Source organism: Lontra canadensis, unplaced genomic scaffold (genome assembly GCF_010015895.1).
Source record: "Lontra canadensis isolate GAN:19392208 unplaced genomic scaffold, GSC_riverotter_1.0 scaffold60, whole genome shotgun sequence".
NCBI classification, from domain to species: Eukaryota; Metazoa; Chordata; class Mammalia; order Carnivora; family Mustelidae; genus Lontra; species Lontra canadensis.
Window position 1 is genome coordinate 7,546,885 of NW_022631054.1, and position 23,736 is coordinate 7,570,620.

Consider the following 23,736-nt stretch of genomic DNA (forward strand, 5'->3'; position numbering starts at 1 on the left):
GCGCCTGAGGCAGGTGGAAAGGCGAGCGGCATGGAGCGCGTAATAAGAGAGTTGGAGTCGGAAAGAGCCGCCCCAGTCGCCGGGGAAGCGGGCGGTCAGTGCGGGCTCCGGCGGCCCCCAGGCTCCGCGCGCCCGCCCCCGGCCCCCGCGCCGCCCCGGCCCGGCCCCTAGCCCCCCGCCGCCCGCGCCCGCCCCGGGCCGCCCCCGCCGGGCCCGGGTCCGAGCCATGCGCCACTGAGCGCCCCGCGCGCGCCCGCCCGCCCCGGACCGCAGCCGGGCTCCGGCGCCCCCCCAACCCCACGCCCGGCGCCGCCCATGGCCGAGGCCCCCCCGCGCCGCCTCGGCCTGGCCCCCCCGCCCGGGGACGCCCCCCGCGCCGAGCTGGTGGCGCTCACGGCGGTGCAGAGCGAGCGGGGCGAGGCGGGCGGGGGCGGCTCCCCGCGCCGCCTGGGCCTTCTGGGCAGCCCCCTACCGCCGGGCGCGCCCCTCCCTGGGCCGGGCTCAGGCTCGGGCTCCGCCTGCGGCCAGCGCTCCTCGGCCGCGCACAAGCGCTACCGCCGCCTGCAGAACTGGGTCTACAACGTGCTGGAGCGACCCCGCGGCTGGGCCTTCGTCTACCACGTCTTCATGTGAGTTTGCGACCCCGCGCCCCTTGCCGCGCCCCCGCGCTCCCGCCCGGCCCGGCCCCTGCCGGAGCCTGGGCTCCCCAGGGCCGACGCGGGCCGCCCTGGCTCCGCCCCCTGCCCCCCATTCCCACGGCCGACCCTCCTCTCGCTCACCCCCAGGCCTGAGCCCGATTTCTGATCCTCTCCCAGCCTGACCTTAACCCTGATCCCCAGGTCCTGACCCCTGCTTGACCTCCCTCCTGACTTCCCTACCTCAACTATTTTCATTCTGATCTCCAACCCCTGCTCCTCCGTCCCATTCCCAGGTACTCCCCACATCCAGTGTCTTGTCCCCCATCCTCTCTGCATTCCGGAGCCACTACGGTGGGATTCTCTTTCCTCTTCCCTGCCTCTGCCTCCTTGTGCCCCAGACACAAAGGGGACCCAGTGGCCCCCACACAATTTGTTACTATCTCCCCAACTTTGTTGCCACAGTGGGCTCCCACCTGGGCACCCCTTGGAGATGGCCCTCTACAGGGATGGCCTCCACCCCAGTCCCAGTTGGCCCCCCACTGTAGGGGCTTGGGGGTCCCTGTGAGCCACCTGAGCCCTGACACTCATGTGTGCTGTGTGACGGTCTTCACCCAGCCTCCCCTCCACCTTGCACCCGCCGGTGGCAGCAGCAGCAGCGGCGGGCTGCCCTGGCTACCCCGGTGCCTGGGCCCGCTAGCCCGCCCCACTCACTGGCTGCTGCACCAGGCCTGGCTCTGGGCACCCTGGGGAAAAAGAAAGAGGAGAGCAGTCGGTTTGGAAACACTGACGCTGCTGGCCCCCTCCTCCCCCTTGCCAGGCTCCTACAACTTTCAAAAACACTGACCCCTCTTGGATGTAAAGAGTGAATTTTGGCAGCCTAGAGCTCAGTCTTGGGGGACGGCCTGGCCCAGCCGGGAACATGAGAGGCCCCGCGGATATCAGTTGAAGGGCTGGGCCTGGCGCTGGGACGCCTGGAGGTGCCCGAGAAAGACCTCCCATCCCTGGAAAATGTACCTATATTAATCCCTTCTTGCTGCCTTCAGAGCGGGCCCTTTAGTCTATGGGGTCTCCTCGGTGGCCCCCTTGCCTGTCCACCTGACTGTCAGGCAGTTTTTCTGCCTTGTCTGGCTGTCTTTCTGCTGGAATTTCCACCTGTGTGCAAGTTAGCCTGTCTGTTCATCTCCCCCCACCTCACTGTCCAGTGGTCCTTCTGCCTGTCTGTTTCCATCCCTCTGTGGGACAGGCATTCCTCTGTGTGCCCGTCTGTCCAGTTGTCCGTGTGCCTGTCCATCTGTCTTGGTCTTCTATCTGTCTTTTGGTCTGTCTTTCTGCCTGCCTCTGCCCCATCCTAACTGGGCGCGCAGAATTTCAGAGGTGAAGGGGAGCCCCCTGGCCGTAGGGACGGCAGAGGAGGACTCTCTCAGCCAGTGTGCTCCTGGGGGTGGCAGCCTTGACTCAGGCAGAGACTCCAGCTGGGCTAGGCCAGGGGCAGAGGTGAGTTGGTCAGGACATGAGGTCAGACTTAGGGTCAGAGTCAGAGTCAACTGTTAAGCGTAGCCCAACCCCCAGTGCCCATTGGGAGCATCTGGGATGAATGTCTTTCGCTGCAGAGAGGATTGTGGGAGTGATGACAGTACAAAGGAGTTGTATAGAGTCAGGTGAGAGCAGCAGAGGACTGCTAAGGAAAGGTGGTCGAGTTGCCCACATCAGCCTGGGGCGCCCAGGGAGGCTGAGACATTCCACGGAGAGGGGCTGTGCCTTCGTAGGCTCCTCTTGGGAGATGACCCTTCCAAAGCAAGGCTGGGCCCGGGGAAACCAGTAGGCCTCTGAGGCGGGGGTCTTTTGTCCTGAGGCGTGGTCTCTCAGGCCCCCAGGGGTCATCAGAGGTGAAGGACCCGCCTCATGTCCTCCGGCCAGCGGCTGTCTTCGCCTCTTCTGGAAGGGCCTCTCCTTCCTCTCCAGGAGCTAAATCTGCTGGCACCTTTGCCCCACATCCTGCCCTTTCTGGATGCCAGGAATGCCCTGGCTAGGGGCGTGCTTGTTCTGACCACTTGTGCCCGGGAGCCCAGGGATGAGGCATCTCAGGAGCTCTGGGGGAGGAAACGCGGCGTGAGAAGATCCACAGGGCTAGGGAATCTCAGGGAACTAGGCTTCTGTCTTAGAGATCAAATGGAGCGAGGGGTTGGGAGCCCCACCTCTTGGGGGCTGTGTGATCTTGGATGGATCACTGGGCCTCTCTGAGCTTTTAGATGTCTCGGCCGTCAGAGTGGGTAGAAACCCCAACCTTGTGGGCCTCGCTCTCAGATGAGGTAATAGGTGGGAAAGAGCCTGGTGTGCGGCAAGGGCCTGAGTGTGAAAGATGGGGGTTATTCCTGGGGCTGGCGGAGGGGGCCGACCGGAGGCTTCTGTTGCTCCTGAGGTGCTCCAGATGTGGGGTTTCTTAGTCACTCACTCTGGGGTCTTGGCTGTTCTTGCCAGGAAGTGCTTCCTGCTGTTGGACTCCTAGCCCTCCCGCTGCACTCTTGGCCAGATCCTTTCCCACCTCCACCACGGGCGCCCAGAGGCGGCTCAAGTGCAGGGGTCTCAATGTGCTCAGTTAGCTAGCCCCCCCTTCCCGGAGACTCAGGCCCTAGCAGGAGGGGCTTGGCAGAAAAGCCTGGAAAAGAAGGGCTCAGGAAGGAGGGCACTGGGGTGAGCTGGGTCCGTTCACCCCAGGGGAACGTCAGCCTCACACCTGCCAGTGAGGTCCCCACGCAGCCCACATATTTTCTGGCACTGAAGACTGTCCAGAGGAGGAGCTCGGATTCCGGCCCTTCTGCCCCTGCAGCTGTGGTCTCTGGGACGTGGGAACCGTGGACTCCCGTCTTCTCCTTATTGAGGTCCAGGATGAGGGGTTGCAGGCCCCCTCTCCCATCTCTCTCACCTCTCTGTAGGTCCCTGGTCCTGTCCCTAAACCTCAGCCCCTCCTCAGTGTCCCAGTCTCTGATGAAGGCCTCAACCCTTCACGGGCTCTGCTCTCTGGATTTGGAGAAACACCACAATCACTATCCGTCCTGCTTTTTGAGCCTTTGGTGGGTGGTTGGCGGGGTGGGGGAGGAGGCCCACCTCCTCTCTGCACCCTTTCAGAGCTCCCCCCGCCCTGTCCCCCAGCCTCACTCTTGAAGTTAGAGGGCTGGAGGGGGCTGATACAGGGCAAGGTCATTACCCCACCACTGTGAGACTCTGGCTGCTCCCAGCCCCCAGCTGCCCAGTGCTTTCTCTATGTGAAGGTTTACACTCTGTAAACATCCTCCTCAGCCTTTTCCCTGGGGTCAGAAGCTGTGGGAATGGGGAGGGGAGGGTGGCGGCAGCTCCTGGGGCCCTCAGACTCCTAACCCCGGAGTCTTTCAAGCTCCCACCCTGCCCATCTGAGAACGATCACTGTCTGGGTTGGTAATCAGCCCAGCAAAGGGGGCCCAGAGCCCTCAGGCGTCCCCAAGAGGTGGGTCCACATTTTGATAGCCCATTTTGCTTATAAGAAAACTAAGGTTCTAAGAACCCACGTCACACAGTGAATCAGAAGCAGATGTGGAACCAGACCCCAAGACTCCTGACTCCCTATCCAGGCCGTGCCCCCTGCTCCCTGCAGTTGCCTGGCGGGGTTGGGAGGGCGGTGGTGGCTCCAGCAGTTGGAATGGAAATTTCTCATCACTCGTTGAGCGGCAGTGATCACCGGGCCATCCATAGACCACCTCCACCAGGCAGGTGCTGCTATCCTCCTCATTTGACAGGTGGGGAGACGAGGCTCAGGAGCGGTCTCTGCGGAGCCTCCTGAGAGGGAGGGCTGACTCAGACCTCCTTCTCCCGCATCTTGGCTTCAGCCAGGGCCCCAGCCCCAGGCCCCGCAGGAGGGCCGCTCCTGTGCCATTTGTTTCTCTGCCCCAGCACGTAGCACCCAGCCCTCAGCACGCAGCACCCAGCACCCAGGCACACACACACACATCCCCGCTGCACACTCGACTGTCTGTCTCGTGCACACACTCACTATAGCTTTGACACGTGTGGCCATGGACATCCCAAACGCATCTGTGGTACACATCCAAGGAAAGGAAATCGAACACAGAGCTGCCCCTACCTCTTCACTGACTTCACAGAGACGCTCCGGGGCCTGCCGCCCCAGCCCAGACCCCTAGCACAGAAGACAGCTGACCCCCTTCCCTGAGTTTCTTGCCTCCACCTGTCCACACCAGCAGGGCTGCCCTTACAGGCCTCGGTTTACTTGTGTGTCCACCTGGGAGGGCAGCCCCAGGGCCAAGTGGGAGCAGGTTAGCTGGCCTCCTAGAGTTTGGCTGGCCTTTCCTTTCCCTGAAGGCCGCCCCCGGGACCGTTCTGCCCAGGCCCGCGGTGTGCTGCTGAGTCCACTGAGGCACGGAAAGGAGTGTCACACCCGGCAGATCGGTAGTACAACTGTGCCAGGAACCCAGGCCTCTGCCTCCCAGATCAGGACTTTAGATCTGTTCCTCGCCCCAGCTGATGGTGAAGGCTAACGCCCCAAGAACTTGGCCTTATGATGGGGAAAGTCTTGGAGTGTGACCCAGATTTTTGGTGCTGCTGTTTTTCAGTTCTCATTCTTTTGTTTGGTCCTTATGAAGAGGGGGCGAAAGGAGAGACCTTCCTGCCAGCTTTCTATCCCTTCTTCTGTTCCTCTCCCTGCCCCTTAGGCCCCTTGATGCCCTCCTGCCCAAGTTAGACTTCTTATGGCTACCCCACCCCGACTCCACAGTATGTTCATTCCTTCCATTGAGGAAGCCCTGCTGAAAGTCTGACTTTAGTCCCTACTGCTGTGGAATCCTCTGTTCTCCCAGTGTTGGAGCCAGACGTGTTCCGAGAGGTAATTATTCTTGGGCTGATGGCAGCATTTTGAGTGGGTGATTAATTTAAGGTTCTCTGAGCCAGTCAAGGGAGCTGAAATCTCCCGGGGAGCAGGAGAAAGGGAAGCTCTGCAGAGCGGCCAAGGCCCTGCCCCTGACACCCCCGCCCCCCAAGGGGGCCACGCAGGGAGCTTCCCCGGACTCGGAGCAGCTTATCACCCTTCCTCCCCAGCACCGCACCCATGGGGGTTATTGCGCAAGGCTGACCCCCAGCAGGGAATTCAGGGGGCCCCTCTCTAGCACCCCAAGTGTGGGAGTTGTGGGGCTGGGGTGGGGAAAGAGTGGGGCCTTGTCCTCTCTCCAGAGGCTGCCCCCTGAGTGGGTCAAGAGCATGAGCTCTGAGTCCGATAGATTTGGGTTCACTTCTTGTTCCACCCAAAGCAGTTATGTGACCTTGGGCAAGTTACCTGACCTCTCTGAGCTTCAATTTTGTCATCTAAAAGCCAGGAGAGTCGGGGCCAAGTGGGTTAAAGTGTGGGCGCCATGCCGGGCGCAGGTGGTGTCAGGCACCGGCTGACACCCAGTTGTTCTGTCGAGGTTCCTTTCACTGTTCTCCTGCCTGGGGAGGTGGGACGGTGTGCTGGTCTAGCACAGAGCCCAGGGTGACTACGGGGCTGGGAGCTGGGAGGTGCTCTCTGCGGGGCTCTGGCCTTGCAGTCCTGCCTCTAACCCCCACAGGCATGACCGAAAGCAGACCCTTCGTGATCCTTGGTTCACATCGGGGGAAGATGGGGCTGGAGAGGGGACGCCACCCACTTGTGCGAGGCTGCACAGCTAGTGAGTGGTGGTGCCAGGACTCCGACCTGGGTCCCTAGATGGCTCTGTACCAGTCCTGGGGGGCTCAGGGCGACAGACCAGGCCTGCGCCCTGTCTGGGACTCCACTGTGTCGGCCTCATGGTCACGCCTGCAGCCAGCCTGACCCCAGGGAGATGGAAGTAGAGCCATGGTGCTCAGGGGGACAGCAGGGGACCCCTGGGAGAGGGGGGCGATACCCCCCTCTCTCCTGAACATATCATCCTGGGGAATGGGGACAGGGAATCCCAAAGGAGATTTAGAGATCTTAATACTTGCTGGGAAAGTACGCACCCCACTCCGCCCCAGTCCACGAGCCTGACTCCCGCGCCCCCCAAGATGGGGCTAAACAGGAACGTGGACCGTTCACAGCTGCTGCGCACTGAGCGACTCAGGGGGACCAGGAGGAGCTGCTGTACAAACCTTAAGTTTTGCAGGAGTGGGGGGCCGTGAGGGTCTCCAGCACCTTTTCCCTGGGCCCTTCCAAGGACTGGGAGCACTTAGAAGGGCACTTGGGACAGAGGGGGCTCTGATGGGCTAGGGAGAGGGTGCTAGTCAGACATGGGGGAGGGCATAAAGTGCCCCCAGGACTCCAGGCTTTCTGGGCAACTCTGTCCCTAGGGCAGCATCTGTGTGCCCTGGGGGCTTGGCACCTGGGGGGGAGGTGAGGAAGGAATGGGAGGGGCAGCCCCAGGCAGCAGACTAATTGGGCTGGGAATCCGTGGGCAGTGCCTGAGGGAGGGAGGCAAATAGAGCAGGGAGCTCAGCAATTCCCTCGCTCTTCCTTCCTTCTTGGAGACTGGGGAACAGTGAGTGGAGTGGGGTCTCTGGCCTGGCGGCCCTCCTCAATCTCTTGAGGGGGGGGGGCACTTTCTCCTGAGACTCCTCGGACATGTAGGCCAGGCAGGTGGGAAAGGGGGAAAGCTTGCTGGGGATAAATGGAGCGTGATTCCCACTGAAGCATGAAGGATGGAGGTCAGACAGCAGGAAGGACTGCCCACTAACCAGGAGGTAGAGTGAAATTCCCTGCGGCACCTTTCCCAAAACTTGCGGACCCACGTCTCACTGTGCAGGACAAGATTAACTCTGCTCATTATCCTGCCAAGCAAGGGGCACCCCTCCTTCACAGGGTGAGGACGCAGAGGAGACAGAAGCTGCTCCCTGGGAGCCGAGCTCTGGCGCATGGGGGAGTGGGGGAGGGGGGTCAGGTATCCTTTGGCTTTGGGGGGGTGGTCACAGGCTGGCCCTAAGCCGCTCCTTCCCTGCCACTCCTCCCTGGGAGCCTCAGGCCTCCCCAGGTCACAGTCTTTGGGTTTATTTTTTGCTGGGCTTGGCTGTCCCCCGGGAGGGGAGGGGGCAGGGAGCAAAGGAGGGGAGAAGGAACAGCTTTGTCAGCACAATCCCGGGCGTCTCTGCTCCTGCCCTCCTTGGCCCAGCTGCCACCCTCTTCCGGAGGGACCAGTCTCTGGGCATAATGGGGACCCAGACCGCTGTGGGACTTCCTCTCCTGGGGTAGAAATAGGCCTTTCTGCCCTCACCCTTTCTCATTTCATCCTGCTGCCAGACATCAGAGCCAGAAAGGCCTCAGAGCTCAAGCAGAGCCGTAGCTTCTTTGCACACATGGGGAAACCGAGGCCAGGAGAAAGGACCAGGTGGCCCAAGGACACAGTACACACAGGTCCCCTCAGTAGATGGGGGTTGTGCTGGAGTTGCCCAGGACTGAGCAATGCCTCCCTCAGCATTGCACCTCTGGGTTCACTCACTCGTCTGATTTTCCAGCTTCTGGGGATTGCGGGCAGTCTGGTGGGGGAGACAGAGGAGGGGGAAAGTATGACCCATGGCCTAGCAGGGGGAGGGAGATGCAGCCTGGGGGGTGCGCTGAAGGCCACCCCAGGGTCTTGGACCTCTCCCTGCTGCTCTTTATTGTCCTTGCTGTGAAAATTACGCCAGCCCTGTTTTACAGAGGGGAATGAAGGCCCCAAGTCAGCATAACCAGCAAGCTGTAGAGGTGGGATTCAAACCCGGGACAGGGTCCCCAGGATGCTGCCCCTGAAGGTCTAAGCCTGTCGGGTCCTCACTTGACTCTCCTCAGTCGGCCTCTCTGGCTCTTCTCTCTCTTTCTGCCCAATGAATGTTGGAGTTCCTTGTGGCTCTGTTGTGTGTCCTCCTCACTATACAGAGTTCTTGTGTGTGTGGCCTCAGACACTCCTGTGACACTGGGGGTCCCCTCTGGGATGACAGACTGCCCCTTGCAGTTTCATCCCTGAGCTTCCTGGGAACACCTTGCCCCCTTATCCCGTGGGCACCTCAAACTCAGCCTCTCGCTTCCCCAGTGCCCCCAACAGTGACTCTCCTACCACTCACTGCCCAAGTCAGGAACCCCCTCCCTCAGGCATCTTTTTTTTTTTTTTAAGATTTTATTTATTTATTAGAGGGAGAGAGAGAGACAGAGGTAGCGAGCACAAGCAGGGAGGAGAGAAGTAGGCCCCCTGCTGAGCAGGGACCCCCCCCCCCCAAGCCCCATGCTGGACTCGATCCCAGGACCCTGGGATCATGACCTGAACCGAAGGCAGATGCTTAACCGACTGAGCCACCCAGGCACCCTTCAAGCATTCTTTAGTCAACCAGGAAGCAGCTTATAGTGTCCCTAAAGCGTGCTGTTTAACGATCTCTGTGCTTTTCCTTTGGCCCGAAACTCTCTCCCCCGCCCATCAATCAGCTAGTGAACACCTATCCATTTTTCACTTCTCAGCTGGAGCACCCCATCTTCTTGGAATCACTCCCCACCCATCTCCACTCCAGGCTCAATGGGGGCGGCGGGGACGGGGGGCCTTCCCCAGAGCCCGGCTCACCCAGTCCTATGCGTTCTTCTGCACTGGGTGGTGAGGTCTGGGAGGTGGGGGTTGAGCACAGTGCTTGGCATGTGGTTGGTAACTTGTAAATGTTTTCTGAGCCAGGGAATGAAGGTGGCATTGAGGCCGGTTATAAGGAAGAGGACAGCTTTGCCAACTAGAGGGAAACTGGAGAAAGGACCCCAGGTTCTCTGTTGTGTAGGCGCTGAGCTGGGAGCGCTTGTGATTTTTATCCTGAGTGCCCTCCACTTGGAGGCAAGAGCAAGAGCAAAGGCCTTGAGGTGGAACTCTCTTTCTCTATCTCCCCTGTTCTGGATCATCAAGCTATGGAGGTGGGCTTTGCCCTCTGGGCAATGGGGAGCCATAGGCAGTGACGGGAGAGGGAGGCACCCCTGGCTGGGAGCCACGGCTTGCCTGATTTCTTCCCAGGAGCTAGCATTTTGCAAACACTATTATGTTCCTATTTTGCAGATAGGAAAGTGAGGCTCAGGGAGGAAATTACGTGCACCTGATTACACCGCTTGTCCATGGTGGAGGCAGCATTCGAACCCATGTCTGTGTGACTCCCAAGCCCAAGTTCCAAGTGGCTCTCAAATATGTCAGCAGACGCATGCGGTTCTCAGTGGCCTAAGGCAAAATCGAGGGAAATAAGGACAACGTGGTGACTTTTTCATAAAGCTAAATTTATTCCATTTAAAGGACTTTTAGTCTGAGATTATGTCCTTTCTTTTATGAAATGATGGGGCTGGGAATTTTTTTTTCAAATGTCCTTACTTGGCAAAATAAAAAGTTGCCAACCAGTCCCCGAGTGTTTTTTGGAAATTTTACCGGTGTGTGAAATCCTTGAGTCTGGGCGCCTTCCTGCCTCCTCCCTCCTGAGCTGGAGGGCCAGAAGGGCCTGGGTGGGGATGGAAGGATTGGGGGTGGGGGCGGAATGGAGGAGCGCTCAGTCTCATTTTCTACACCTCCTGGGCCTGGGGCGGTCCCGGCCTCCCCTCCCTCCGCATCAGCTGAGGACCAGCCCAGGGCTCTAGCCAAGAATGGCCCCTGGCGGTGGGTGGGGACAGGGTCAGCCGGAATCGGGGCTCAAACGTCAGTTAAAGGAGCACAGGAGCAGGAGTCAGCTGCTGGGGTTCAGCTCCCCCCTCTGCTTCCTAAAGGCTGGATGACCCCAGCCAGGTGGCTCAGTGTCTCTGAGGCACCAGCTTCCTTCCCCACAGAACAACACTTCCTGCTCAAGCACTTCACAAACCACAATCACCATGAGGAACGGAGGGCTTTTTGTGCTTTCCAGGGTCTTCTTTCCCTCTCTTCTGGAGTCCTGGGCCCCTCAGTGCACTCCTGTCTGTACTGGTTCGCACCCTAAGGGGGTACCCTGCAGAGCAAGGGGTTGGTGTCCAGGCTGAGGAAGAGCACACGGACTAGAGGGCGATTCCCCAGGAGCCTGGGACTGAGTGCTAACCGAGTTTGTCATACGCTAGTAACATCCATAGAGTGATCTCTATCTGGGATTGTGCCAGATGTTTTCCATATACTACTTCATTTAATCCTCCCGAGAGCCCCGGGAGGGAGTACTGTTATTACCCTGCCGCCCAGAAGAGGACGCTGACGTGGGAAGGTTAAGCGTGTGCCTTTGTCGCACAGCCAGTAGGTACTGAGTGCCCAGGAGGGCGGCGTGTAAGGCTGAGTGTGCAAGGACTCTGGTGTGAGCAGGTCTTCAGGGCTATCGTCAGTGTGGGGGGTGCTGGAGGGGAACATTCGTGTGTGGGGGCCTGGGGGTGGGGACACTTTTTATGTGGGGATGTGGGTTGGGTTGGGAAAGCCATCTCCCTCCTGTGTGGCCTCCAGCTGTCCCTGCCCCACCCCCCACTGTGCCTCAGTCTCCCTCTCCTGCTGGAGCTCTCAGTAATAAGAGGGATGCTAATGGCAAATGTCTAATTAGCGTAGACCTGGGGCCAGCCGCTGTTCTGAGAACTCACCGTGGATCCTTACACTTTTTCCTCTCAACACTTTCATGAGCTGGGGACTACAGTTATGCCCATTTCCCCGCTAAGGATGCTGAGGCACAGAGAGGTTGAGAAACTTGCCTGGGTGAAGGTAGAAGGGTCAGGACTCGAAGCCCTGATGTCCAGTTCTGGGGCTATGTCCTTGCCTACCATATTATGCCTAACTGGCCCTCATGGGCCTGCGGCCTATATGAGGACCAGTTGGGCCTTAAAATTCATGGTTCTGTCCTCCACCCCAGTTTAGCACTGGGAACTCGCTCTCTCATTTGGGAAGCCCTCACTGGCAGTCCCTTGGGGCTAGCCACTATCCCAGATGTTGGGGACAGAGCAGTGAATCAGACCTTCCCTCGGGCGCTAGGGAGATGGGCCAGGGGCTGGCTGCTGTCTGGACAGGTGCAGAGTCCAGTAGGAGCCCAGCACAGAGGGGCTAAACCCAGCCCCAAACTGGGCGTCATGAGGAAGTCTTCCCAGAGGAAGAGGTTTAAGTTGAGACCTGCAACAAAAGTAGGAGGAGGAGTCAACCAGGCAGGAAGGAGCAAGGAACAGCATTCAAGACAGAGGGACTAGCATGGGCAAAGTCCAGAGGTGAGGCTGAACATAGCATGTTGCAAAGGCCTCCAAGAAGTCAGGAGCATGGGAGCCTGGAAGGGGCAGGAGGTGTGCAGAGAAGAGGATGGGATGTGAGCCGAGGATGCCAGCTGAGGAGCAGTGACTTCTTGGAGGAGACTAAGTCCAGGAAGGAACTGAAGACAGGAATACCCTGGACAGACCGGCATTTTAGAGACACCTTTCTGGATCTTACACGGAGGGTTTTAAGGGGGAAACTCTGGCAGGGAGCCACAAGGATGCCATTGGCTTGGCTTCCTTTCCCCCCCTGCCTTCCCCCTTGTGGTGCAGTCCCCAGAGCAGCTCCTTTGGAGCGGCCCACTAACCCTGCCCAGGCCTGGCTGGACCTGGCCTGAAGCCCTAGGACTTTGCTTGTAGGGAAAGTTGAGCTGCTTATGCAAAGCCTGGCCTGGAGGAAGGTGTGTGTGGCTGAGCTGAGGGGGCCCTTGGAAGCAGAGGGGATGGATGCAGTCCCCGAGGCTGTGGGCAAGGAGGTCTGGGGATGTGGGCTTAAGTTCTGTGGAGATCCCCAGAACAGTGGCCTTGGAATAGGCTCATGAGAGCACCGATGGTTGGCCTAGCTAGTGGTGCAGTGCCCTGGAGAAAGGGACTGAGCCCATGTGGGGCTGGGCCTGCCCTACCTCCTTGCCCGCTCCCTCAACTCAATAGACTGGAAATCACTGGGCTCGCCCTCTCCCCTCATGCTACTGATGGGGAAACCGAGGCCCAGAACAGGGCATGGACTAAACTTAGGTCAGTGGCAGAGCCCAGATTGGAGCCCAGCTTAGCTCAAGAGTTTCAGTTGTCCCTAAGACAAATAAATCACTGAAAACCTTTCCTCAGAGCTGAACTGGGCTCACGTCCCCTCTGGGTGGTCTTGGGCAGGTCCCATCACATCCCTGAGTCCGAGCCCCTGGATCCAAAATGCTACCTTGTCCTGAGGAGGATGCCGGCTCTCCCACTGGATGGTCCCACAAAGCCCTTAGAGCCGTGCCGGCCCACTGTGGGGCTTAATTAATGTTTGCTCACTGCGTCCCACCGAGTTCTCAACAACCCTGGAGGAAGATATCGTTATGCTATTTTACACTGAGGCTCGGAAGGGAGAAGTGACTTGCCCAAGGTTATTCAGCTGGGAAGTGGCTGACATGGGCCTAGAGCTCAGGTGTCCAGGTACCTGTCTAAGATCGCTTGATAGAGCCCCGATTTGGAGCCTCTGCTCTCAGTGAACATCAGCTTAGTGTCTCAAGCAAGACCCATGAGTCAGTTGGGCAGAGAGAGTGTGTGTGTGTGTGCGTGTGTGTGAGTGTGTGTGTGTGTGTGTGTGTGTGTGTGTGTGTGTGTGGCAGGGGGAGGTAGGCTGGGCTGGCCCACAGGGGGAACTCAGCTCATATCAACCCTTTTGCCCCCATACTTGAGCAGACTGCGACTGCTACCCCCCACAGAGAAGGGGACCCCCTTGCCCTCCTGCACTGTGGGTTTTTTCCTGGGGAAGAGAGCTGGCTGTGGCATGACCAACAGGGCACCTGCCCACCCCGCCCACGCTGGGGTCTGGCCATCTAACACCCTGCACATGACAGGCATGGGATGGGCACTGGGCTGGGAAGAGGCATTTGCACTCTCCTAATCCGGGGCCTGCAGCCCCCCTCTGTCTTGGCCAGGGCCGTGGGAGAGGTTTGTCCCTGCACCCCCCTGCCCAGCAGCCCCAGCTCAGATCCCTGGCATATACCCAGCTCTCCTGCTTGGGGCCTTCCTCTGCCATACTCAAGCTCTTCACCCTCCCACGATCTGAGCAGAGTTGAGACTTACGGGGGCAAATGCTGGGAACTTTGGGGCTGATGGAGTCACTGTGTTGTGCCGCATTTGGGGATGAAGGGTGGGGACAATGTCAGGGGGCGTTAGGGCCCATGTTGGCAAAGTTAGGGGGAGGACCTCAAGGAAGTGCAGAGCTGGAGTGTTTGGGGCTAACCCTGGGCCACCCCTTCCTGGAGAAATTTGGCTGCAAGTCAGGGAGGCAAATGTGTGGGCTCTGCCCCCCCCCCCCCCCCCGCTGGGCAGTAAACACAGCCGTAGCCCAGGAGACGGGCCCAAACATCCCGGCCCCCCACAGTTATTTATACCAGGACTCCCTCTCCTTCTCAGGCCTGGTTCGGCCTCTCAGTCCATGCCTGAGCTGGGCAGCCTGAGCAGAGGGTCCAGACTGTGGTCCAGGCAGAGGGCTTCAGCAGCCTGCCCGCTCCAGCCCCACTGGGGACTGGGTATTCTTTACCTCGCAACAGCCTGTCCTTTGCAGGCACTGGGTCTGGCAGATCGGAAAAGAGCTCACGGAGGCCAAGGCCTGGGCAGGAGGCAAGAGCCTTGGGTTTGCTCTAACCTGCTACATGACTGTGGTCACTGGCTCCCCATAGCCTTAGCTACCTCTGTGTTCAGTAGGACGTAAGGGGCTGGATTAGTGTTTTGCAAACTATTTGATACAGTAGGTCTGGTTCCTTAGATGAAATGTGACTCAGGAGCACGATTTATAAAACATATCAAAGTGACGTCGCTCTGGGTAGATTCAAGGGAAGAGGAGGGGCCCAGAACTCTGCCCGCTCAGCCTCTATGGCTCTGCATACTACCAGCTCAGAACCTTACACAGCCCTGCTCATTCTAGAACACATTCCGGGTAACCCTGCAGTTCCCGGCTCCCGGACCCCTGTGCCTGCCTCCAGGGTTTGTATAGGCCTCTTTCCTGGCTCATCATCCCAAGGGCCAAGGTATATGAGCTCTTCTAGAGCCAAGGACAGCTGTTTGCAGCCCATGGAGATGGAGCCTGAAAGAGCAGGCGAGGACAGCCACAGGTGTGTACCCCACACCCCTCCTGGTGCGGCATGAGCCCAGTGCGGGAAGAGAAGAGGGCACACCGTGCGCTGGGTACCGGAGGCTTGAACCCCTCTTTGCCAGATTCCCGCATGGAACTCCAAAGAGTCCAAGATCTTAAATCCAAACCTGGCCTTCCAGATTGTTATGAAGGTGCATGTGTCAGGAAGGGTAGAACGTATTTTATCCAACAGATTGTTAGCTTGAGTTACGCTTTTCAATATTTAGACTAACAGTTTGTGGGTCCCCATTTGGACCCTTTCCCCAGCCCTGCCAGTGTTTGGGGTTGGCTTGCATTGGTCCTACTGCACCTACCCACCTCTGCAGCCACCCCAAGATGCCCTTATCCAGAGCCCTCGGCTTCACAGGACAGTGGGAAGGTCCTGACTCAATGATGCTCAAGGCCCCAGTGATCTGGGTCTTCTTGCTCCCTCCCAGAAACTGTCTGAGCCTTTAATCGGCCATCCTGGGGGATGTGGGGGAGTCACAGCTGGCCTTGCCCTTGGTACATGGATCCAAATGAAGTGGGGGGGTGGGCAGGGACAGAGGTAGGGAGTCCAGGGGTACCCAGAAGTTCCAGGAATCCCAAGGGGCTGGAGGAGCATGGCTTCCCAAAGCAGAGCAGGGATTTTTGGGGAGGGAGGGTGTCCATCCCGAGGAGGGGAGAGAGACAGAAATCACCAGGGTAGAAATGTACAGGGTATGGAGGGGTAGAGAGTGGCTGATGCTTGTGTGTTTATGACCTCAAGCTCTGGGTTGAAGAGCTTGGATTTTAGATGGCACACAGTAAGGAGCCACTGTAGGATTGTAAATGGGGAGGGAACTCTCAGACAGCCAGAGGTAAGTGGACTAGGGTTGGGGTGGGGATGGAGCTTGAATCATGGCAGTCAGTGAAGTGGCTGGAGGGAGGTGGAAAGGGGTTAGTCCCTGGACAGACAGGAGTGGGAAGGGGGAGGTTAGGAAGACATAGCGGATCTCCACTCTACTTTCTGGAAAACTCTTCTTCTATCTTCTCCTCCTGCTTTCTGTCTCCTCCCCCCATGCTATGGCCCTGTGTCTCCACACTGGGGAGAAGGGCACCTCACCCCAAACCCATCTCCCTAAGGAAGACCACCTCACACTGGTGGCAAGTGGGAGGCCACAGCTGTGTAAGAGGGGACCTGCTCATTCATTCATTCACTTATTCACTCAACAAATATTTATTGATGACCTACAATGCACCAAGCCCCGTTCTAGGCGTGGGAGAGATAGTGGTGAACAGGATAGATAAAGTCACAGCATTCATGGCGCTGACATTACCCGGGGCCTGGGGGGACCAGAAACTGTAGTTTTCCCTGGTATCCACCCTCTGGCCCACTAGTCCATGCTCCTGCATGCCTGGGAGAAGGGACTTTCTCTATTACCCACTCATTTGTTCCAGCTGCCTTAGGATCAGCACCCGGGTCTTTGGACACTGATGAGGGGATGTCCAATGCCCAGGGCTCTGACCCCAAGGAACATTCATCTCTGTAAGACCAATCCTGGCCCGAGGGTCAGGTCTGAGCTCAGGTCCTGGTTCTTTTCACTCACAAATGACTTGAAGCCCCTTATGAGGACCTTCCTGGCCTCAATTTCTTTATCTAATGGGGGCTTTGGGGGAGGCCCTGAGGAAATGAGAGGAGGAAAAGACCAGTCAATTCCAGTATTCCCCACTGGTGCACAAGGAGGTGAAAGGATGCCAAGGACTCAGTATCATCACCATTATCTATTGTGTTCGCTGTGGGCCAACCGCTCGCATCTTCTCATTTCATTTCATTTCAGCTCTGCATCGTCCCTCCCCATTTTCTAGATGAGGAAACTGAGTCTCTGTAAGGTGAAATGACTTACTTGAGGCCACAGGCAGACCTAGCTGACTCTAGGAGCCCTTAAGGACGGTGCTGTGCTGCCTGGCACCTGCCTCCTGGGCACTCAGCCTCAAGAGCAGTAACCCAGCCCTGGTGCCCCGCCCCCTCCGCCAGCGCCCTCGGGGGCTAGCACCACCCGGAGTCTGGGCACTGGGTCCTGAGACACTGGACCAGAACAGTAGGAGGGGCTGGATCGGGCCAAGACCCGACTTAGGGGCCTTGGCACGTCTGTGTCCCGGGGCGCTCAGTGCCCACACCCCGCTTCGGTGGGTGGGCGAGCCCCGGGCAGTCGGGGTGTTTCGCCCCCCTCTCCGCCCCCCGTCCTCGGGGACGCGGCGGCACCTTCACACTTTCCGCTTGGCCCGCTGCTCGCCTTTCAGGCCGCCGCGTTTTCAATTGTTAATTTGGAAACGGAAAAAGAAGCCGGCGGGGCGGGGGAGGCCGCAGGGAGGTAACTCGAGCCGCGGCACCGCCCCCGCCCCTCCTGCGCCGGGTGCCGGGTGTCGGCGAAGCTCCGCCCCTCCCGGGGACGACCAAGAGCCCAGACCACCTCGCGGTCCGCCCCCAGGATGCCCCGCCCCTTCCAGTAAGCCCCACCCCGCGTCCAGGGGGCGGGGCCCGCCCTGCGGACCCCGGAACGCCGAACGGCTGTGCGTCGGCAGCAGAGGAAGGGGCCCCTGTAGGGGAAGCGGGTAGAGGGCCGTACGGAGGGAGGAGTCCCTCCTGGAGCCCTCCTCCCAAGAGCCCTCCTCCCAGGAGCCCTCCTCCCAGGAGCCCCTCCCTTTCCCGAGGAGTCCAGCCTGGAGGCAACCTCCTCTGTGTCCCTAAGTGAACCCAAGGCTTTCTGCAACCCCTCAGCGCGGGGTTCATCTGGGCCAGACCCCTGCCTCCAGATTGCTGCAAAAGGGATCCCTGGCCCCATTAGACAGACGAAGAAACTGAGCTCCAGAGTGGGACTGCTCACTTGCCCAAAGTCCCACAAGACAAGGCCGAATTCTTGAGTCTGGCAGAGGTCAGGGTCAGAGCTGAATTCACGGTCTGTTCTTTGGCTCTGATACGTGCAGGGTTCCGTCTTCCTCGGCTAGACGAGGAGGGGGCGTCAGGAGTGCAATATGTCCCCTTCCCTGACCTCCAGCGCCCTTTCTGTGGCTAATGAGCTATTGGAAGTTTTGCTTTGGTCTACCCCATTCCTCCTTGCTATTATTATTCAATTATAGTGGAGTTTTGGAGATTGACTTTCCATGCAAATGAGCACCATGCAAATGAAATGTCAAAGAGCTTCTCCTCAGACTCTAGAAGCTCCTCAGGACTGACAGTTACAGGAACTAGGACCTCACTTCCCGCTGGGGAAGGTGGAATCACCAGTCCTAGATGGATGAGCGAAAAATAGGGTCCTCAGAGACCCTCCCTCACTCCCTTCCTCAGGAGTAAAGCCGGATTCAGCGACAGCTTCCCACCTCCACAGCTGAGTGGTGGCAGAGTCGGATGGAGAGCCCATTGACCTCGGTTCCTAGCTCTGCCCAGGCCCCTGTGCCTCGCCTTCTGCAGCCTCCAACCCTGACAAAGGGCAGAGAGCCCCCAAGCAGGCTCCTGGCTCTTAGAGCATTCTAAATCAGCCGGAACTAGGGGCTGGGCAGCCTGTCCCATTACAGGCAGAACAGAAAAAATGTCTGCATCCTATCACTGGCATCCAGCCTAAGCAAGACCCTCCTAACCACCCTTTCACATTGGCTGTGGAATAGGCTCAGAGAAGTTGTGCTCCTGGCCCAAAGTCACCCAGCAAACCTTTTCCAACTGTCAGGGCCCACTGGAGTCAGTCTTGCAGGATTCAGTCTGGCTGGACCTGGATTTTGGGTTCCCATGGGGAGCGAGGCTCTCAGGCAGCTGTGACCAACTGCCCCAGGTGTGGCCCATGAATTTGCATACTGCTTTGCTTACTGGTAGCAAAGGTATTGAAACACCTCACCCTACTATGCCCCCTAAAGCTCCCACTGGCTGGGATTCTCAGTGGCTGAGTCTGTAGCACTCCTAGGCTGGGCTCAACTTTGGGGCCTGTGTTCCCCAGGGGGCCTGGCCTTCCTTGAATCTCCTGTTCCACCTTGTCAGCTCTTGATGCCCTCTCTGTTCCCGGAGTGCTGACAACCAAGCAAGTCTTGGGGACTAAGCTCTTTCCCCTGGTTTGGATTCTTCCCTCCCTCCCTCCCCCCCCCCTTTGGGAAGGTTCTGCTGATTCAGAGGACAGAAGGCTCCTTAGGGGTGACCCTGACCCCTGCCAGGCTCAAGTAGCCGGAGGCCTGGGAAATCCTTGAACCCAGTGCCACCCTGTCACACACAGCAGGATGGACGGGGCAAGGCCCCAACCCAGTGCGTAGAGGAGGGAGTTTCTGAGGTGGGGGTGAGGGACAGGTGCCTGAGTCCTCCCATAGGAAGAGGAGAAATCAAAAGAATATTACTTTAGGAAATCAGGAAATCTCAGTGCTAGACCCAGCTCCACCTCTGACCTAGGGTATGATCACAGGTGGTTCATGCCCCGTTCTGGGACTCAATTTCCCCTGTAAAAATGAGAGGATTGATTCACTCTATGGGATCTTTCTACGTGAAAATAGAGTTAGTTTCTGCTCACCTGCCACGTCCGTCCCCCTAGCACAAGTCACCAGCATCTTTTTCTTGGATCATGCAGCCATGTATGATAGCAAATGCCATCGACCCCCTCCTCATCCCCGCTCTGCACCACTGACTGTTCTCTACTCAACAGTCCTTGCTGTTGCAAACGCAAGTCAGATCGCATTACTCCCTGCTCAGAACTCCCCATCTCACTTGGAGCAAAAGCCAAAATCCTCACAGGAGCCAGGAGAAGATCTGCTTCCCACCTCAGCTACCTCTCTGCCCTTGCCGCCCACCACTCTCCCCCTTCCTGGGGACACTCCTTTCTTGATCCTCTGGAATGTATCAGGCACCCTCTGGCTCAGGTTTTTGCACTTGTTTTTCTCTCTGCTCAGAACCCTATTTTCTCAGGTACCCACATGGCTCACTCGCTCATTTCCTTGAGATCTCTGCGGAAAAGTCACCTTCTCAATGCTGCTCTCCCCAGCCCCCTCTATAAAATAGTCCTGAACTCCCGTGTTCTTTCTCTCCTTTCCCTCGCTTAATTTTTTTTCCATCATCATCTCACATTTTTTTTTTTAATTTAAGTAAGCTCTACACCCAACATGGGGCTCAGACTCACGACTCCAAGGTCAAGAGTCACACCCTCCACCGACTGAGCCAGCCAGACACCCCAAGTAAACTTTGTGTCCATCTGTGGGGCACAAATTCACATTTTGAACCTCTCCTTGTGTATTCCCCATCTCCCCTGCGAGGGTGCCTACCCCACGAATCAGCTAGTGGGTGAGTGAATGTTGTGGCACTGGCCTGGGGCTTGTCCTGATTCACTCACACCCCACCTGCTGCAGGGTGGGTGGAGAGGCCTAGGGGGAGCCGGAGCCGTGGGCAGCTGCAGCGGGGATGGGGTGGTGGGGTACGGAGGGTTGGGTTGGGGGAGGGGAGGCCTGTGGTCCCTCTCAGGGAGCTTTAGCCCAGCACCCATTCTCAGCTGGGCACAGGGCATTCAAGGTGAACAGGACAAGACCTCACCCCGCTCTTGGTCTGTGGGAGGAGACCTTTCCTCCAACAGCTTTTCCCCAGTTGAAGGAAATGCCATGATGATGGAGGGGGGCCTGGAGAGGAGGATGAGGAATGAAGGGAGCCAGGGGTGGGCTCGCCCCCTGACCCAGCCAGGCTGGAGGAGGGGCAGACACGACACAGGCAAAGATGGGGAAAAGCGGCTGACTTTGTGGGGGACTAGAGCTGTGACAACGGAGTATCCAGCGCCGGGTTGGGCTCTGCACGGTGGGGAGTGAGGTGTTGGTGCGGAAAGGGCCTTCCTTGCAACCACGCTTAGGAGCTTGGGCCTGAGCCTGCAAGTCGGTGGATTTCACACTTTTTAAAAAAGCAGCAAGGCTCTTCGTTCAAATGGAATCTTATGCCAAGCCCAGAATGTAGAACTGAGTCACCGGAATCCACATGGAGCGGCTCAGGTGGAACCGGGGGAAGGTTCCCATTGGCTCTCTTGGTTAAGCGTTCAGAATCCAGGCTGCCGGTGTTCCACTCCTTACTTCGCTTTCATTGCGCCGGCCTCCTGCTTGGGGAGCCCACGCTCCCTGTTTATTTGAGGAGTCAGCGCTGCCTGGCCAGCGGCACACAGATGGATGGCCCCTGCTCCCTCCTGGTTCCCACCCTTGACATATTGCTCAGCCCACCTCCCTGGTGCACAGGTAGTCTGGCTGGCGTGGCAGGGGGAAGCAGCGAGAAGGAGTAGGAGGGTCTGGAGCTGGTCCAGGTAGGAGAGGACCAGCCTATGACTCATGAAACACCTGGTCCAGAAGACACTGCCTTCCACATCCTAGCGAGACGGAGACCATTCACAGCAGCTCAAGACCAACGGGCCCGCGGAGGCATAGGACCCCCTCCTGCCAGGAGAGAGAAGAGTTTCATGGCCTCGCAACAGGAGGCACGTCTGGGCTTCACAGAACAGAGGAGGGGAGATGAGATCCTGGGACAGCGGCCTCATGTCTATTTCTCTTTGCACCCTTGCCAATTTTCCTCTGCGGTCCTTCGTTCCGTGCTTGAGAAAGACAACCTGACTGGCTGGGCCCGACCTAGAGGGGAACCTTTCTTGGGTCAGTGTCCAGCTCCCGATGCGTCAGTGGTGGCCAGGAGAGCGGCACAGAGCCACGCCGTACCATGTAGAGCTGGCCCTTCCGGGCTGCGGTGGCTGTCAGAGCTGTCCCCGGGGCTGCCCACGCCCTTGCACACCCTGTGCACTGCCAGGAGGCCTGGCCGAGGGGACACCGGTGACGCTGAAATCCAGCCCGTGCTTAGGGCTCAGTCAGCCCAGAACAAGGGATGCCTGCTTCTGGTGGGTCCGTCCACAGGGGTCAATTTATAATTTTTCAGGCTAAAGGGAATGCCTTTTTCTAATTGGTTCTCCAAGCGGGGGCATTTTTTTCATATTTTCTACTGTGTGCTGGCCACTGCTGTCCCTCCAGGGACATCCTCAAAGAATCTGGAACTGAGCTGAGGTCTCAGCCCTCTCTCCTCCACCCTACTCTGGGGAGCAGTAAGACTGGAGGGACTTTAGCCTTCCCTGAGTGTGCCCCCACCTTCATGTTGTGGACGGGGAAACTGAGGCTCCACTGAGACCTCATCCTTCACCCTGAGCCCCCAGCACAGGCCTCTGGCCCAGAGGAGCAGCGGCCGCAGCAGCAGCCCTGGTGTGGGGCCCTGGGTCACGTGCTTTTGCTCCCTTTGCCATATTTAGAATCGCTGGATCAGGGGAAACTTCTTGTCCCAGCCCCTGAGGATTCTTGGAAAGAACCTCACTCTGAGGCCTGGCCGACTGCCCCCTCTCCTCTATCCCCCTGCAAGAGAAAGTAAGAGCCTGTTCTCCCCAGAGCAGCCTGGGGCCAGTTGGGGGCGTCCCTCAGATCTAGCTAGGTCTCTTTTTCCGTATCAGTTCTGGTTTGGGGCTTAAGAAACGCCTTTTCTGCTGGAAGGTGGTGGGGCTATGGGCTCTGTCCTGCAGGAACCTTGGCTGAATGGGGACAGACTGGCCCTTGCTATCCCCAGGGGGTGAGACAGAAACTTGCCTTTGGGATCCTGGTCTGGGTGGGTCACCTACTCCCAGGGCCAGTTGTAGAAATGAGGGAGCCAGTTGGTGACCAAGCAGGTGACAGACACTGGCAGGGCTGTCTGGGAGGAAGGACGCTGGTGAGAAGGAAGGAGGCCCCCCCCCACACACCAGGAAGTCAGAGGCATGGCCTGGTTCTGCATTTACTTTGTCCTGGTTGGGGGCGGGATTATCCCCTCATCTTACATCTGTTGCTTTCCTCCCTCAGGACCATTAAGCCTTAAAAACAAAACAAAACAAACAAACAAAAAAAATGGAGGGGGACACCTGGGTGGCTCAGTCCTTAAGCGTCTGCCTTCAGCTCTGGTCATGGTCCCAGAGTCCTGGGCTCAAGGCTCGCCATTGTGGGGCTCCCTTGCTCAGCAGGAAGCCTGCTTCTCCCTCTCCCACTCCCCCTGCTTGTGTTCCCTCTCTTGCTGTCTCTCTCTCTGTCAAATAAATGAATATAATCTTAAAAAAATAAAAATAAAAAAATAAAACAAAACCCAAAATGTCCCAAACCAAACCAAATAAAAAATGCATGGGCAGAGTACCTGTGATGTTCTGGATCTTTCCTCCCATCCTTACGGTAGGAAATAAAGGTCCTCTGTTCCTCCAAGGGCCCCTCCCCAGGGCCTGGTCCATTCCCTCCACACTGGCTGTTCAAACCTCCCCCACCTCTGTCTGCTCCCTGCCTCCTCCTCTGAGAAGGAGGCCTGACTTCTGCCTGACTTCAGCTACAGAGGATGTCGCAGCCCCCAGGAAGTGCTCTGGCTTCCCTGTCGGTCCCCCAACCTCCTGCCCTACCTAGCCCCTCCTCCTGGCCACCTGTCCCAAGCTGGCAGGGTCCTTTCTGCTCAGCACTGGCCCAGCCCCGCTCTGGATCCCCGCCTCCCTGCTGCCCTGGGGACTTCATTCCATTGCTCACTCGCTCCCTCTCTCTCCCCCATCTTCCACTGCTCCCTCTCTCCTGGCTTCTTCCACTCTGGTTCTCGCCTCTTAAAATAAAAAAACCAAAGCCCAGTCCCTGTTTTCCGCATCCTTCTCCAGCCACTGTCTGCCTCTCCTCCCGCAGACTTTAGCTCTTTGCCTGCCTGCTGTTCCCTCTTTCTCATGCCCCTCCTCCTCTCCAACCCCCATGGGCCTGTGCCGCACCCTTCCTGCTGCCCGCCTCCCACGCCGCCAGCTGCCCTTGCCAAGGTGCCCAGTGACCAATTTGTCACCAAATCCAGTGGACATTTTTCAGGCCTTATCTTGTTTGACCTTTTGGCTGCACTTGACACTGTCATTCTCACCCTCCTTGAAACCCTCTTGCCTGGCATCTCTGCTACCTCTTTAGTCCTGGTTTCCCTCCCGCCTTGCTGGCAGCTCCTTCCTCATCTAGGTGGAGCATGTTTCCTCCCTCTGCGCCTCTGGGGTCCCACTGGGTCCTCCTTGAAACGTGCCTCATGCTCTCGGAACCCTCTCAGCCACTACCGAGGTCTC

The 23,736-nt window shown here is 58.2% G+C and overlaps 1 protein-coding gene across 2 annotated transcripts in view; it reads left to right on the top strand.

Moving 5' to 3' along the window:
- The first annotated feature begins 315 nt into the window (after positions 1 to 315).
- KCNQ4 (potassium voltage-gated channel subfamily Q member 4) overlaps positions 316 to 23,736 on the top strand; it is a 44,988-nt gene continuing 21,567 nt past the window's right edge. For both annotated transcript variants that reach the window (XR_004385003.1, XM_032877425.1), the window contains exon 1: positions 316 to 629. Coding sequence is in view for 1 of the 2 variants with exons in the window: in XM_032877425.1 (XP_032733316.1) it covers positions 316 to 629 (314 nt within the window). In the remaining variant the exon portion in view is untranslated. The remainder of the gene's footprint in view (positions 630 to 23,736) is intronic.